The sequence below is a fragment of the Tachypleus tridentatus genome, chromosome 7 (genome assembly GCF_004210375.1).
Source record: "Tachypleus tridentatus isolate NWPU-2018 chromosome 7, ASM421037v1, whole genome shotgun sequence".
Classification (NCBI taxonomy): Eukaryota; Metazoa; Arthropoda; class Merostomata; order Xiphosura; family Limulidae; genus Tachypleus; species Tachypleus tridentatus.
In genome coordinates this window covers 89,459,753-89,475,995 of record NC_134831.1, presented here as the reverse complement: position 1 = coordinate 89,475,995, position 16,243 = coordinate 89,459,753, and the positions used below count along the sequence as shown (strand labels likewise).

General features: G+C 32.3%; 2 protein-coding genes across 2 annotated transcripts in view; one reads left to right on the top strand and one right to left on the bottom strand.

Moving 5' to 3' along the window:
* The window catches only part of LOC143256165 (RYamide receptor-like), a 168,496-nt gene that overhangs the window by 69,811 nt on the left and 82,442 nt on the right, over positions 1-16,243 (top strand). The window lies entirely within an intron of this gene.
* LOC143256164 (glutathione S-transferase 1-like) lies at positions 517-14,626 on the bottom strand. Its single transcript, XM_076512991.1, has 5 exons — positions 13,820-14,626; positions 7,794-7,852; positions 3,259-3,400; positions 2,632-2,798; positions 517-1,882 (listed from the first exon to the last, which is right to left on the bottom strand). Exons 1-4 carry the CDS (start codon positions 14,015-14,017, stop codon positions 2,691-2,693), a joined length of 507 nt encoding a protein of 168 aa, XP_076369106.1. The 5' UTR covers positions 14,018-14,626; the 3' UTR covers positions 517-1,882; positions 2,632-2,690.

Sequence of the window (16,243 nt, the reverse complement as noted above, 5' to 3'; positions counted from 1 at the left end):
TGGGGATTCAAGTTAATATTTTGTAACTTTAGGTCCAGAAAGAGGGAATAAATTATTAATGGATATTAAATCTTTCTTTAGTTAGTCAGTTTATGATTCGATACCCCCAGTGGCCCAGAGATATATCTGGACACTTACAATGCTATCGGGTTTCGATACCCGAGGTAAACAGAGCGCAGATAGCTCAATGTGTAGCTTCGTGCTTAACTTCTAAACAAACAAACTCAGTGTATCCATAATATATACCAAGATTTTTAGGTTTAACACTAACAAACAATACAAGTGAACGTCAGTGTATTTATAATGTGTACCAAGATTTTTTAGGTTTAACACTGACAAACAATACAAGTGAACGTCAGTGTATTTATAATGTGTACCAAGATTTTTTAGGTTTAACACTGACAAACAATACAAGTGAACGTCAGTGTATTTATAATGTGTACCTAGATTTTTTAGGTTTAACACTGACAAACAATACAAGTGAACGTCAGTGTATTTATAATGTGTACCAAGATTTTTTAGGTTTAACACTGACAAACAATACAAGTGAACGTCAGTGTATTTATAATGTGTACCAAGATTTTTTAGGTTTAACACTGACAAACAACACAAGTGAACGTCAGTGTATTTATAATGTGTATCAATATTTTTTTAGGTTTAACACTGACAAACAATACAAGTGAACGTCAGTGTATTTATAATGTATACCAAGATTTTTTAGGTTTAACACTAACAAACAATACAAGTGAACGTCAGTGTATCCATAATGTATACCAAGATTTTTAGGTTTAACACTGACAAACAATACAAGTGAACGTCAGTGTATTTATAATGTGTACCAATATTTTTTAGGTTTAACACTGACAAACAATACAAGTGAACGTCAGTGTATTTATAATGTGTACCAATATTTTTTAGGTTTAACACTGACAAACAATACAAGTGAACGTCAGTGTATTTATAATGTATACCAAGATTTTTTTAGGTTTAACACCAACAAACAATACAGGTGAACGTAAGTATTTTCTAATTCTTATTTTCTTCTGTTAAAAACTACAAATTTAAATTAAAAATTTTCAACAACTTAATAAAAGTTAAAGAAAATATAGATTATATGATAAAAACACAATTTCTACAGGTTAATTAATTAAAAATATATCACAAATTTAGTAAACCATCTTATGCCGCCATCTGTTGATAATTATTAGATATTTATGATATATTTCCAAACCAAATGCGAATTTCACAAATAAATAATATATACGACACTAAATCCGTACATAATTGCTTATCTTTGAATTAGCACGTGCACAATTTGTTCTGTATGTACTAGTGTTTATACGTTTTAGGTTCTTTATATGTTTACGTTTGGTTTTGTTTTTTTTACGTTTTCAGATTTTGCTTCGAACACCTCTGAGCTATAAGAATAATTTTAGTGTTTAGGTTTTGTGTTTTAAACTAATATTTCTTATTTAAATGTGGTTCGATACGATATAATAATGTATGAATATATAATATATTTATGGTGTTAAATATGATAACTACTATAATTTTCACAAAACTTCACTCATATTCTAAACCTCATAACTCGTTTAAATATTTTTATTATAACAAAACTTAATTACTATGTCAAGTTATTTAGACGTTGAGATGTAATAATTTTCGGTACTGTATTTTAATTGAAATATAAAATATTTCTAAAACCTAACAACAGATTACAATAAAATTGTAGACGTCTGTACAAATGCCATAATTAACTTCTTGCAGCTTTAAAATCCTCTATTGGTTTTTTGTTGATTTCGTTGTAATAAGGAAGTTCACTTTCCAAACGTTGTAGCCAGTCCTGAACATTTTCGAAACCTTGAATTTTGTAGTCTATAACCTGGACGTTAAAGAAGAGAATGATGTGAAATTTGTGTGAGGGTAACAGTATTTTATGATAGTATATATTATTAAACTGTCCACTAGGTGGGTTGGTTTGTTTTTGTTTGTTTGTTTGTTTGTTGAATTTCGCGCAAAGCTACTCGAGGGCTATCTACGCTTGCCGTCCCTAATTTGGCAGTGTAAGACTAGAGGGAAGGCAGCTAGTCATCACCACCCACCGCCAACTCTTGGGCTACTCTTTTACCAACGAATAGTGGGATTGACCGTCACATTATAACGCCCCCTCGGCTGAAAGGGAGAGCATGTTTAGCGCGACGGGGATGCGAACCCGCGACCCTCAGATTTCGAGTCGCACGCCTTAACACGCTTGGCCATGCTGGGCCTAAGTGGTTTGGTTTGTTCTGAATTCTGTGCAAAGTTACTCTAGCGCTATCTGCATTAGCTGTTTCTAAATTAATAGTGATAGACTAGACGAAGGGCAGCTAGTCAACATCTATAATATTTTCAGTTCTAATAATATTTGTTCGATTCTACCAAAACAATGAATTGAAATTATACATGCTAAATGACAATCATTTATCACTAAATTTCATTGTTAATGGTGTTTTAAATAGCCCTAATTAATGTTTAATGTTTATCGTGGAAGTTATAATGTTTTTCATTAAGTATATTGTTTTTATTTATTGTTTGTAAAATTCAAATTAGCAACGCTGAAAAACTAAACGTTTCCTTAATTTAGTTACTTACTTCCAAGAAAGTTAGACTAGCAAGTATTGAAATATCTGCCAGAGTTAGTGAGTCTCCTGTCACGTATTTGTTGTCTCCAATAAACTGTCCAAATATACAAGTGCTTCTCGGAGTTTCTTTTCTTCATCCGTGTCAACTTCAGTCACTTTCCCGAACAGTTTCGGAATCTATAACGACAATTAAATAGCATAGTTTTGAAATATATAACAACAGGTTAGACAATACAGTTGTGGAATGTACAATAACAAGTAAAACAGAACAGTTGCGGAATATATAGTAACAACTTAAACAATACAGTTTCGTAATCTATAATAACAAGTTGAACAATACAGTTTCGGAATATACAGTAACAGGTTAGACAATACAATTTAGGAATATATAGTAACAACTTAAACAATACAATTGTGGAGTGTAAAATAAGAGGTAAAACAATACTGTTGTGAAAAATACAGTAACAGCTTAAATAACGCACTTTTGGAATCTACAATAACGCATTAAATATTACCTTTTCGGAATATACATATATATTTTATTGAAGATTTTTAGTAGTTATCTTCTGTTTACTAGTAAGTTAAAAAGAACACGATTACTTGAAACTTTGTACTAGTGTGTTTTCAAAATACTTACTACCAAACTGTAAATGCTATTGTACAAGGTGCCCAAGTCGAAATATAACATCCTATCTACTAGCGCCCTCTTTTGTGGATCACAAGGGTACAGCCGATCATTTTGTGCGTACTTATTGCAAAAGTATAGCATGATTGGATGGCTGCAAAATATAAATATATTGTACCTTTACGGTTCTATTACTTAAATTTTTGTAAGTCTTAAATGTTGTTTTATTTTACTTAACTCTATAGTATTAATATTATCTATAAATTAATATATTTAACTCTTTAGTATTAATATTCTCTATAAATTAATTTACTTAACTCTTTAGTATTAATATTATCTATAAACTAATTTACTGAACTCTTTAGTATTAATATTATCTATAAACTCATTTACTGAACTCTTTAGTATTAATATTCTCTCTACATATATATAACCATCATAAGAAATTGTTTAATAGGTGATCGTTAGAGAATTTGTTTCATTCTTACTAGTTTTTTGTACAATTGAATACTCTGTGAATACTTTACCGTTATTTCTTCAATTCAACACTGGTGACGTCATTTTTGCAATTGAAGATCAATATATTCGATTATAAGAAAAATATATTTTTCCTTGTTTATTTTATTGTTTGTATAGTTTGTATTCCTAGCTAGAAAATATATGATACATTGTTTGCATAAGTAACAAAAGAAAACCTATTTATATGCAAAAACGGCTCGTTTGGGTTGAGAAAATATTTTACATAGAAGAGCGAACAACGTTTCGACCTTCTTCGGTCATCGTCAGGTTCACAAAGAAAGGTTCAAAAATAAAATATATATTATATATATAATTGAATATATATAAAATATATATTACATATATATAATTGAATATATATACGTAATTGAATATATATAAAATATATATTATATATATAATTGAATATATATACGTAATTGAATATATATACGTAATTGAATATATATAAAATATATATTATATATATAATTGAATATATATACGTAATTGAATATATATACGTAATTGAATATATATAAAATATATATTATATATATAATTGAATATATATAAAATATATATTACATATATATAATTGAATATATATACGTAATTGAATATATATAAAATATATATTATATATATAATTGAATATATATACGTAATAAAATATATATTATATATATAATTGAATATATATACGTAATTGAATATATATAAATATATATATATTTTATATATATTCCATATATATAATTGAATATATATACGTAATTGAATATATATAAAATATATATTATATATATAATTGAATATATATAAAATATATATTATATATATAATTGAATATATATAAAATATATATTATATATATATAATTGAATATATATACGTAATTGAATATATATAAAATATATATTATATATATAATTGAATATATATAAAATTATATATTCAAATATCTAACACCGCCCTCTACATTCCGACACTCAGTTACACAACCCCTTTCAAACATGTGGTCAGCTTTCGGTCAGTTACCTCTTTCTTTGTGAACCTGACGATGACCGAAGAAGGTCGAAACGTTGTTCGCTCTTCTATGTAAAATATTTTCTCAACCCAAACGAGCCGTTTTTGCATATAAATTTCTCAACAAGTGGGTTTCTCGACATCACTGATTAAAAGAAAACCTACCATTTACTCTACATAAGTCGCAACTTATTTTGTATACAATTTCACTTTTACACTTTTACAAGGACAAATTAATAACCAACGTTATGACACGTTGTAGGCCTATTAGTTTCTAATTCTTCGCATCTTTTGGTGTTCAAATCATAAGTTTCTACAGTGTTATATCGCATACATAAAACTGTTTTGAGGAATAATCTGTATATATCCAACCCAACTCATGAGTTTTGGTAGTGAAGGAAAAGCTTCTACTGTAGAGCAGTGGTTTTTGGGGGAGACATAAGACAAAGCTGAAATTATATTTTTACCTGTCTCTGATTTTGAATTCGTACTGGAAAAGCTAAACTGAATTTGGTAAAAAAGAGACATTAAAAATTAATGTGGTTTCTCTTACAAGCTTTATGCCCACTGTTCGGCGAGAATTCACTAGCTTTTCCAATTTAAATCGTAACAGTGAATAATTCTTATCCAAAACTGTTTGAAATAGTATTGGGTAATAATTATTATTAGAGAGCTGTCGACCTGTGATAAGCAGCTGTTTTTTTTAGTTATCTTTTTAAAAAATATAAATAATTGTATATAAAATTGTCAGTTTTTAAGTTATTGGTTATTATTTTTGTATGAGTTAAATGGCAAAATTCTAAAAACACCCACAATCTTCTGTATATTATATTACTGTAATTATCAAGACACGGCGATCGTAGAAATGGTGACAGAGGGATTTATTACGACAATTTTAAAATTAATTTTTTATCCTTTCTCATCATTAATACGTAATTGTGTTTTACCTGTGTGTTACATTTTTTTTTAATATCTCAAAATCAAGATATTTTAAACTATTATCTTAAAATGCAATTCAGGGTAAAACCTTTTACCAGATTGCGAAAAAACAGTAGCATTGAACTATTTAAATCACTAAGAAAAGTATTTGGTTTTAAACAAATAAAAACACTTTCATAAACACCCAAACAAACGCTAAGATAGAGAATATTAAACTAAACTAAACTAAACTAACGTGGCAGGGGGTTCAGTTTAGAGAGAGAGAAATCAGAAGAGTTCTCTCTCCAACTGGGGTGTTCAGGAACTTTATAGTTCCTCTTCGTCCCCTTACGTGAGAAATGTTTTAAAATATCCATGGAATTTTTACTTTATTTTTAACATTTCAAAAATATTTGTGAGTGAGAGGAAGGACGGGAGAACTGGACGAAAGCAGCGAAAGTGAAGTGAGCCAGACTTTAGCTCGAGGATGGAGAACCCTGGCGGCTGGCGAATTGGTTTTTTAAAATTTACTGTAATTGATTAGATACCCTTGACTGGGTAAACGGCCCTTTTCAGAATGAGGCTGGGACCTACAGGTCCGATGCCAGAGATTTTGCTGTGGGGGGAAACGGGAGTACCCCGAGAAAACCCACTTTCACGGCCTGGGCGCCGAATAGTCTACCCAGACCGTGCCCGGAAGTCGCTGGGAAAGAGAAAAAAAACAAAAAACAATACTAAATTAATAAAAAAAAAACAAAAAAAAACTGATGAACTACGTTGATGGTGTACGTGAAAACTGTTAGCTGCAGTCTTGGAGATCGGGTGGCAACTTCATCATGAACTTGTTTCCACACTTGAAGCCCATTGGTGCAACTGAGAAACGTGGCCTTGGTGGTGGAACTACTGGCTGTTCTTCGGTGAGTTGTTCTTCGCTGGTCTGTGATGCTTTGTTTCTTCTCGAGATTTTGGTTTGAGTTTTCTGCGTGGAGGTAGATTGTTTTTCAGTTTGTGCTGTCGCGTCGATGGTTATCTTCGTAATGGTTTGAGTCTGGCTGGTTGTTGAGTTCTGTGGAACTGGGATTGAAGTCTGGCAGGAACTGTCCTTTTTCTTTCTTGATCTACTGCAACTTGGCGTGTTGCCAACAATGGGTGTTGTCTTCTTCTGAGTCGGGTTGTCTGAATCCGTCTTCGTGTTTCTTCTAATATGGTCTGGAATCGGCGGTATTTTGGTATTTTCCTGTTGGAAGATTTCCGTTGGTTGTTTACGATATCTGGGTGCTTGGTTTGAACCATTCTTGAGTGGTCGTCGATGTGGGCGTTCGGGTCTAAAATGAAATATATGATAATAGCAGCCATCTCGTAAAATACAGTCGGCACTGTACTTCGATGTTGTCACTATCTTCATGAAGTGTGTGGGATGATTACTGTTCTTAGAATAAATTCGATGAACTGCGTATACCTTGGCTTGTATTTGGGGTTCTATGGTTTGTCTAATTTCTTCTGGTTGAATTGATGGGTCGACGCCCCCCTGAGGAATACAGAATAAAGATTGACTGGACTTTTCGTTGGGGAACAACTTACTTTAAATTCAGTGTTCCATGGCTGGCACAGATACGTTTGGTCTGCAGTAGTGGCTGGTTGGATGAGGATTCCTCCCCGGCGTAAAATACGGGTCCTGGACGGTTCGATGGTTGCCCCAGGCTTGGCTCTGGCGATCAACGTGGCGACTTGGTACGGCGTGAGGTGCGGCGGTAAGCCGTCGACGATTACAGGCGGCACTAACGGCCTGACTGGCGAGGATGAACGTTTCGTTCTATTCAGGAATAGCATATTGGCACGTCTGACTTGCTCGGTGGCTAGCTCAGGTCCGCATGAGAGAATATTAGATAGATAGCAGTAGCTTATATCATACTGCGGCTAGGCCTAATCGGATAACTTCTTGACAACAGTTTAACAAATGAAACAAAAAAACAACAACTATAATACAACTAAAGTTACTTACCAAGAACTCTATAATACTGGTAAAGTTACTTACCAAAGAACTCTATAATACGGTAAAGTAACTTACCAAAGAACTCGAAAATACAGATAAAGTTATTTACCTTTCCCAAAGAGTAAATTTGTCGTCAACAATTGTAGGAACGGTATGCATGAAATTAATCTGAAATAGAATAAAATAGAACAATAATTAATTTTTGTTAATATTTAATCTTGATTTTTATACCACAGAAATATAATGTATAAACTAAGAATATATCGTCACGTCGAGAGTAAATATTTATTATATTAATTAAATTATTTTCACTTTATATGTCCCACATCATAATTTTTAAATCACTGAAATACCGGTTATTACAAGTATATAATAATACAAAATAAATAAATGCTTAATTTTGAAAGTTGTTATTATATAACAGTTAGCCTGAAAGACTGACAATTGAAAGATCATTTAACACTAAGGGTTTTACTTTGAGTTAGGTTTGAATTTATATACAAACAACATACTGGACCAATGAATTAATGAAAATTGGAGATCATATGAAGTCACCAAAAAATCGTTTAAAAATGTGGAAAAATAGTTTGAATAAAATTGTAATAGGAGTAATAACGGCTTTGTCGACCATTTTACTTTGCATAGATAGCCTAATGGTAGAAAAGTTTGGTTGAGCCAATTAAAAAAAAATAACTGGAGACATGAAAACAATCTTAAATTTAATAAGGGACAATACAAATGATACAAAATAAATACAATACCAGTGATACAGTACAAATAATACAATATCAATTGTACATAACCAATAATACAACACCAATAATATAGTAGAAATGATAAAACACGAATAACACAATACTAACATGAAACAATACAAATACTGTGAAAGAGACTTTGTTTACTGAGAGTATTTATCCAGCATATCAAAGTAATTATGTTCAGGTAATCTCTAGATGTATCTCGTGCATTTAACGTAACAAGTGACAGTATTGACTGCCAGGAGAATATTTTACACACCATTATTCTATCTTCGAAAATTTCCATTGTGCATAAAGCAGGATAAATGATAAATGTTTCTGTGGTTTGTTTACAGGTTTAGTTTTCTGTCGATGCATAAAAGTGTGAAACATCAGGTCAATTCACTACTTTCGTTATCTCCATTGTTCTGATTTTTTATGCTCAACATGTAGCGAAATATATGACCTGTAAGACTACATGATACTCACTATTTAAGACTTTTTGTAGTGAGTTAGAAATAGTGAATTCCTGGCCACAATTCACCTCTAACATTTTACAAATTTATCCAATCAACTTTTTCCTTTATCAGAAGTTTGAGGACACGGTTATTTTTAATGGTAGTCCTGTCTTCATTTGACTCTCATTAAAGATATATTCTTACAACAGATGTCTTTATCAAGCTAATCAAAGAAATAGCCGGTGACGACCGTGCTTCTTCTAGGCAACCATCCACTATAATACCCTTTTGAAGGACAGCACGATCTTTGCTCTCACCCATGGTTAATCAAAATAACTTTGATGTGATTACATCTTAACGCTTATCACACTCTAACTATATCCGGCATATTACATAAGCAATTTAGTATGCATATAAAGATGAATTACATATAGTCTACTATCCATGCATACATATGTCGGAGTAACATTTTAGTCAGAGTAATTTATAAGACCAAGTACAGCATGGTACAACGATATTTAACCAAAGAAACGGAACTCAGTCTCAGCAGAAACAAAAGAATTTGTAGATTTTGTACGTATTGAAACAAGTGTTGGGATCGTGTATCTAGTATGTGGAAAGATACATATTGAGTTTGTGGATCTAGTATGTATCGAGTTCGTTGTTCTAGTATATGTAAAAACAAGTGTTGAATTCATGAATATAGTAAATGTAATAACAAGAGTCAAGTTCTTGTATCTAGTATGTGTAATAACTAGTATTAAGGAGGACAAGATATAAATTCATGGATGTGGTACACATAAATAAAATGTAAAAGAAGATGAATAAAAAACAATGTACCACCAGCAGGATTTACGTATTATGATTTATCCCAGATGAGTCTTCCATTTATTATGCTAAGTAATATGATTTGAATTTAGAAGTTAAATGAATGTCAATATCTATCGAAGTTATGATATTTGCCAAAAAGATCAATATAAACAGTTTTCTTTCTGAACACAAATATGCTTTAATATACAAGTAATAATAAAACTGATTATTACAATATTACAAATATTGGTTTACGTACAAGAGTTCTACAAACTTACAAATACTGTTTGTTTGTTTGTTTTTTAATTTCGCACAAAGCTACTCGAGGGCTATCTGTGCTAGCCGTCCCTAATTTAGTAGTGTAAGACTAGAGGGACGGCAGCTAGTCATCACCACCCACCGCCAACTCTTGGGCTACTCTTTTACCAACGAATAGTGGGATTGACCGTCACATTATAACGCCCCACGGCTGGGAGGGCGAGCATGTTTGGCGCGACAGGGATGCGAACCCTCGACCCTCAGATTACGAATCGCACGCCTAAACACGCTTGGCCATGCTGGGCCCTACAAATACTAGGTCTTAAATCTGGTCTATTTATAAGTGAATATTTTATCGACGGTCCAGATCTACAACGAACATAATTGTTCTGAGTTGATATTGTTACACCTCGCCGAATCTAACGCTGTCTTTTCTTGGCTTGTCTCACACTGGTTGCAAGCGGACTTTTTTCAAAGAAGACATTTAATGTTCCAATGTAGAAATAATAATGTTTGAAGTAATTCACTGAAGTTGAACGGTTTGTAACGTTCGAAATTTATAAACATTCCTGATGACATTCTGTAGTTTTCCGCTTAATAAGTGTTAGGTCTGACATGGCCAAGTGGGTTAAAGCGTTCGATTCGTGATTCAAGGGTCGTTGTTCAATCCCACTATTCATTGGTAAAATAGTAACCCAAGAGTTGGCGGTGGGTGGTGTTGACTAGCTGCCTTCCCTCTAGTCTTACACTGCTAAATTAGGGACGGCTAGCGCAGATAGCCCTTGAGTAACTTTGCGCGAAATTGAAAACAAACAAACAATACGTGTTGGTCACAATTACAGCTTCGAAGGCTTATAATATATTTGCTGTAATCGATTTGTATAGTTTAAAGCGAGTTTCTCGAAGTTTGAACAATGCTCGAAAACCCACTAGCGTTTTTGTAAAAGACATATTGTTGTCTCTAGCTCCCGAGAATCTTCTACAAATTTGGAAAACAGGCGATATTTGCGCAATATACATCCAATAGTATACGTCACATGCATCAAACTAAAACAAATATTGGTATTAAAATATATGCATAAATCCGTTAACAAAATTGAGAAAGTAGACTTATAAACTAACTTACAGTAACGAAGCCCTGATCTTAATGATTAAACTGTGTCGAGTTACATTTAAAACTTACAATCTCATTTCTGTTTCTTTTTCAATGTAATTTCATCTGATGATACAGCAATACTAGAGGTCTATGTTGTGAAGTATGGTAATATGAACACAGTAAGAAACAGGTTAGATGTTTCTGGTGCATGTTTTAAAGTATATTAAATAACTTTCTTATGTACGAATAAAATTGAAAATATTGTATCACAAAAATAATGTTATACAAAACCACAGCTTATGAAAGGCTGGGTCACCTTAAACCTGAAATTTATGGTCGACTATGTAGATGTAGAAACTAATTTTAACATTTAGAGTTCAGAAAGGCTATATACTCGTATGAGCCTAACTTTACCAACGTAACTTTGTATAAATAAGGCCCGTATGTGTCAAGTTTCGTATTTTTACGAGACGTCAATGTTTAAAACAGATCGTGCTTGCTTACCAACAATGCCATTCATTTATTAAACATTTGATCTTTTGTTTTATTAAATATAATCCAATAGCCGAAATTCTAAATGACTGGGAAGGGTATAATTTAGGTTTAGCTCTTGGAATTTTAAAGTGGTTGAACTTATAGACAGGCGTTCCAAATAACATTTCCTTAAAATACAAAGAAACACTTATAATGTACTAATCAAAATTTGAGTGAAGTGTTGGTATTGTCTAACTTCTATAAATTCACAGTGATAAAGCGTAGCTTCTGTATATTAATACTGATAATGCCTATCGTCTATAAAATAACTCTGATAAGGCCTAGCTTCTACACATTAATAGTGATAAGGCCTAGCTTCTACACATTAATAGTGATAAGGCCTAGCTTCTACACATTAATAGTGATAATGCCTAGCTTCTATACATTAATAGTGATAATGCCTATTATCTGTACAGAAGCTTAGTATTATTTATAAATTAACACTGAAAATACCTAGCTTCTATACATTAATACTGATACTACCTAGCTTCTACAAATAAACACTGGCAAGGCCTAAATTATATAAATCAACAGAAAGAAGGCCTATATTTTAATTAATATTCCCTACTGTTTAACTAAATAAACCAAATAAAAAGGTGACTTAAGTTTAAAATATTATTTCAATCACCAGGAGGCACAACAAGTGTATAAACAAAAATCCTGAATGTGCCTGCACATGCTACTTTTAGAAAGCATACGCCAAACAGAAGGGTTCACTTTTATCTTGTACTTTATTAATTCCAATATAAATGTTTGAAACACAATTAAGTTGTATCAGTTCTCTTCAATGTTTCAAAACAAGTATATCTGAGCTTAAAAAAAAAAAAAACTAAAAGATATTTCATAACAAATTTAGGATGTTTGGTGTCACTACCAGTTTCACGGTACAACATGGCTGTCATTAACTAACAATTTATACTTCTCATAAGTCTGGTAAGAACTCGTGAAACCATGGTAATTCTACGATAGCACAGTATGATCACAAGTAAACAAAACGCAACAAGCAGTAAATCTATTTATTTTAGTTTTTAGAATTCCTCGCAAAACTAAGCAAAAGTTGTCTGTTCCAGTAATCCCTTATTCAGGAGTGATAGACTAGACGAGAGGGAAAGCAGCTAGCCATCACCAACCACAATAACTCTACTATTCTTTGTTTCCAACCTTATTTAAAAGCACAAACTTATTTAAAAGCAATATTTCGTCGTGTTGCGTTATCGTTAATAGCATATCAAGACGTTACTAAACGTTGACAATCGTTATTAAATGTTACGACAGTCTGTGTTAGACTTAACATTAAACGTTACAACACTCTCTGTTAAACGTGACATTACACGTTCATAAGAAACGTTACGACAGTTGGTGTCAGACGTAACATTTGACGTTATTAAAAGTTCCAACAGTCTGTAATACACGTGACATTACATGATATTAAACGTTACGACACTTGATTTTACATATGGCATCACTCGTTGTTATTAAATATTACGACAGTTGCTGTTACACGTGGCATGACACATTGTTCACAAACGTTACGACAGTTGGCGTTACACGTGGCATTACATTTTGTCATTAAACGTTACGACAGTGGGTGTTAGACGTGGCATTACACATTGTTATTAAACGTTACAGCAGTCCGTAACGTGGCATTACACGTTGTCCTTAAACGTTATGACAGTTGTTGCTACACGAGACATTACAGGTTTTTATTACACATTACAATAGTTGGTGCTAGACGTGACATTACACGTTGTTATAAACGTTAAGACAGTTGGTGTTGAACGTGGCATTACACGTTGTTATTAAACGTTAGAATAGTTGGTGCTAGATGTGGCTTTATATGTTGTTATTAAAAGTTACGACAGTTGGTGTTAGACGTGGCATTAAATGTTGTTATTAAACGTTAATACAGTTGGTGTTACACGTAATTTTAAACGTTGTTATAAACGTTAACTCAGTTGGTGTTAAACATTTTGAAACTTTACGCCATTTTTTAAAGTCTGCATCAGATGCTGAAAACGTTACTAGAATTGTTAAACGTTGCGATGTATTATGCCAGACGCACCTAATGTTGCGCCAGATAGTGGAAATATGATTAGTATTTTATCACAGTCCTAACCTATAATAAACTATTCGAGTGTTTTATCATGAAGATACAGAGTTTTGTATTATTTCGTAATATACAAAAGAAAAATATTAAAGTAAAAATTGTCTGGTCGGTATCAAAGCTTCTCTGTGTACAAACCTTGATAAATTCTGTCTTCATGTGCTCTCCAGCCATGAGATCCAGTTTTATATGGTTGAGATTGATGCCAAATTCCCTGGCAGTCATTAAAACTGCCCGAGAAGGCGGACTGATATCACAGTAATAAAGATCGATTGGGCTACCCACGGGCTCTGTGCTGTTGTGCTTCCGGAGACACGGGAGACAATCCAGAACCATTTCTTTGTCTATTTATCCTCGCTTTACAATTACTTTCTGTGAAACATCGGCTTTTACAAGTTACCTTGCGTCAGGACTCGTCGCCTAACGTCTCGTGTCGTGTTTGGAGTTTGTCGATAGCGGGAACTCGTTGTTTACTGTGTACGACTGGAAGTGACGTTTTCTATGTTGTGCAGCAATTTCGATTTGAGACCGCGTAGAAAACTGTGTAGCGTGGTCTTGTCTTTCTGGTGTTAATATATTTTTTGTGTACTACAATTTGTTATCTGTGTTTGAACCTGGGACTAAAAAAAGTTTATTATTCTTTTGTTCGAGAAGAAAAATGCAGTGTTTTAATTATAAATCAATGAAACGTATTAATACATCTAACCCTAATTACAGTGTATTCTAACCCTAGCAACCGACATAGGAACATGCGTCATCTTGAAACACAATAATTTTAAGTAGAAGCATTTAATATAAAAAATATTTCGAATATTTTATAGAAAAAAGATTAATTTATGATTTTACCGTTAGTTTCCTTCACACTTGAATTGTGTTACACATACAATCTCAGTAAGGGTTATCTGCGCTTTACGTCCCTAATTCAGGGGTGAAATACTAGAGGAAAGACAGCTAGTAATCACTACCCACCATAAAGTCTTGTTACTCTTTTACCGTCTTGGTGGGATTGACCATCGCCCCTACGACTTTAAATTTATGACCCTTAAACTGGGCGTCGAGAACCTTAATCACTTGGCCATGACAGACCATCTATGTTACAGTTTGTTTGTTTCTTTGAACAGAATTACAGTGCTGCACAATTGACTATCTAGACTCTGCCTACCACGGGTATCAAAACACAGTTTCTAGAGGTAGGAGTCTGGAGGCATACCGCTATGCCACCGAGAGGTTTCCTAGTACTAAACATTAAAGATAAGTAAATGTATTGGTTTTATGATTTTTGTAAGTAAGTTAGTTTTTATTTCTTGGCTAAAGTTAAATCATTAACACTTTTGCCTATTTCTTCTAAAACGCAAAGCTAAATAAACAATTAGTTGTTTGTGATATGCCCACTACGGTTATTGAAACTCGGTTTTTTAACATTGTAAATCTGTAATTATACACATGGTCCACCAGTGGGACATCGGTATCTTTACAGATTTAAGAACTTTGATTTAAAACATAACAAACAAAAATATTACTGAGTCACTGGAGGAGCATTTGTTAACAGTTTTGTCTAACTTGTTTAATGTATATATTATATTATATTATATTATATTATATTATATTATATTATATTATATTACATTATATTATATTATATTATATTATATTATATTATATTATATTATATTATATTATATTATATTATATTATATTATATTATATTATATTTTACCATGCTAGCAATTTCAGTTTAGTATATGAATCAGAATCAATGTAAATTTCTTGAACACACAGAACGTTGGGATTATGATCGAAAACCCCACTTACACTGGGAGTAACTTAAATGATAAATTAGTAGACCTTAATCAGTGAGAACAGTTAAAAACACTTTGATAAAAGTTAATTGTTATTTACGTGGTTAGTGTTAGTGTTTGATAATAAGTTATTTATATTTACATTTTTGTTACCATATTTTACTGAATTATAACATATTTATAAATGTTAAAGAGTAGATAAACAGAAAGAACTCAGCAGCACAAGCTGGTACGTTAATACCCACAGAACATTGTGTCACAACTTGTACTTGTAATTAAACCTTCAGTTAAAAAAAAAAAAACTATGAGAAAATTATTAAACATTGTATAACAACAAATATCAAATTAGACACAAGACTATAACATCATTCAAGCAACTAAATTATTTTAGGTTATTATACGGTGAGTTAAAAAACAAACACTGTTAGGAAACGTTCCACAGTTGTGACACATGCACACGTGTCTTGTGGACACGAACTAGTCTCAAAAACGAAATGTACAAGTACAACGTCCATTGTTACTGGATATCACTGTATGAAACACCTTCGACAATGGAAACGTTACCATGGCAACGGGTTTGTTATAACCAGTCGTTTTACTTGCAATTAGTTGACGAAAGCATATATCGATGTAGCTACTTTTTTTTACCCAACGTTTTATACATTTTAATATGACTCTTTAATATAGAGTGCCTTTTGATTATACGCCTGGCACCAGCACGTACACGGGAACATGCAACGACATTTTACATATTATGAATTTC

Coding starts and splice junctions, on each gene's coding strand:
- LOC143256164 (XM_076512991.1), bottom strand. CDS start 14,017: ATGGTTCTGGATTGTCTCCCGTGTCTCCGGAAGCACAACAGCACAGAG. Junction 3,401..7,793: donor AAATTTACTCTTTGGGAAAG/GTAAATAACTTT, acceptor TATATTTTGCAG/CCATCCAATCATGCTATACT. Junction 2,799..3,258: donor ATAGCATTTACAGTTTGGTA/GTAAGTATTTTG, acceptor TTGTCGTTATAG/ATTCCGAAACTGTTCGGGAA.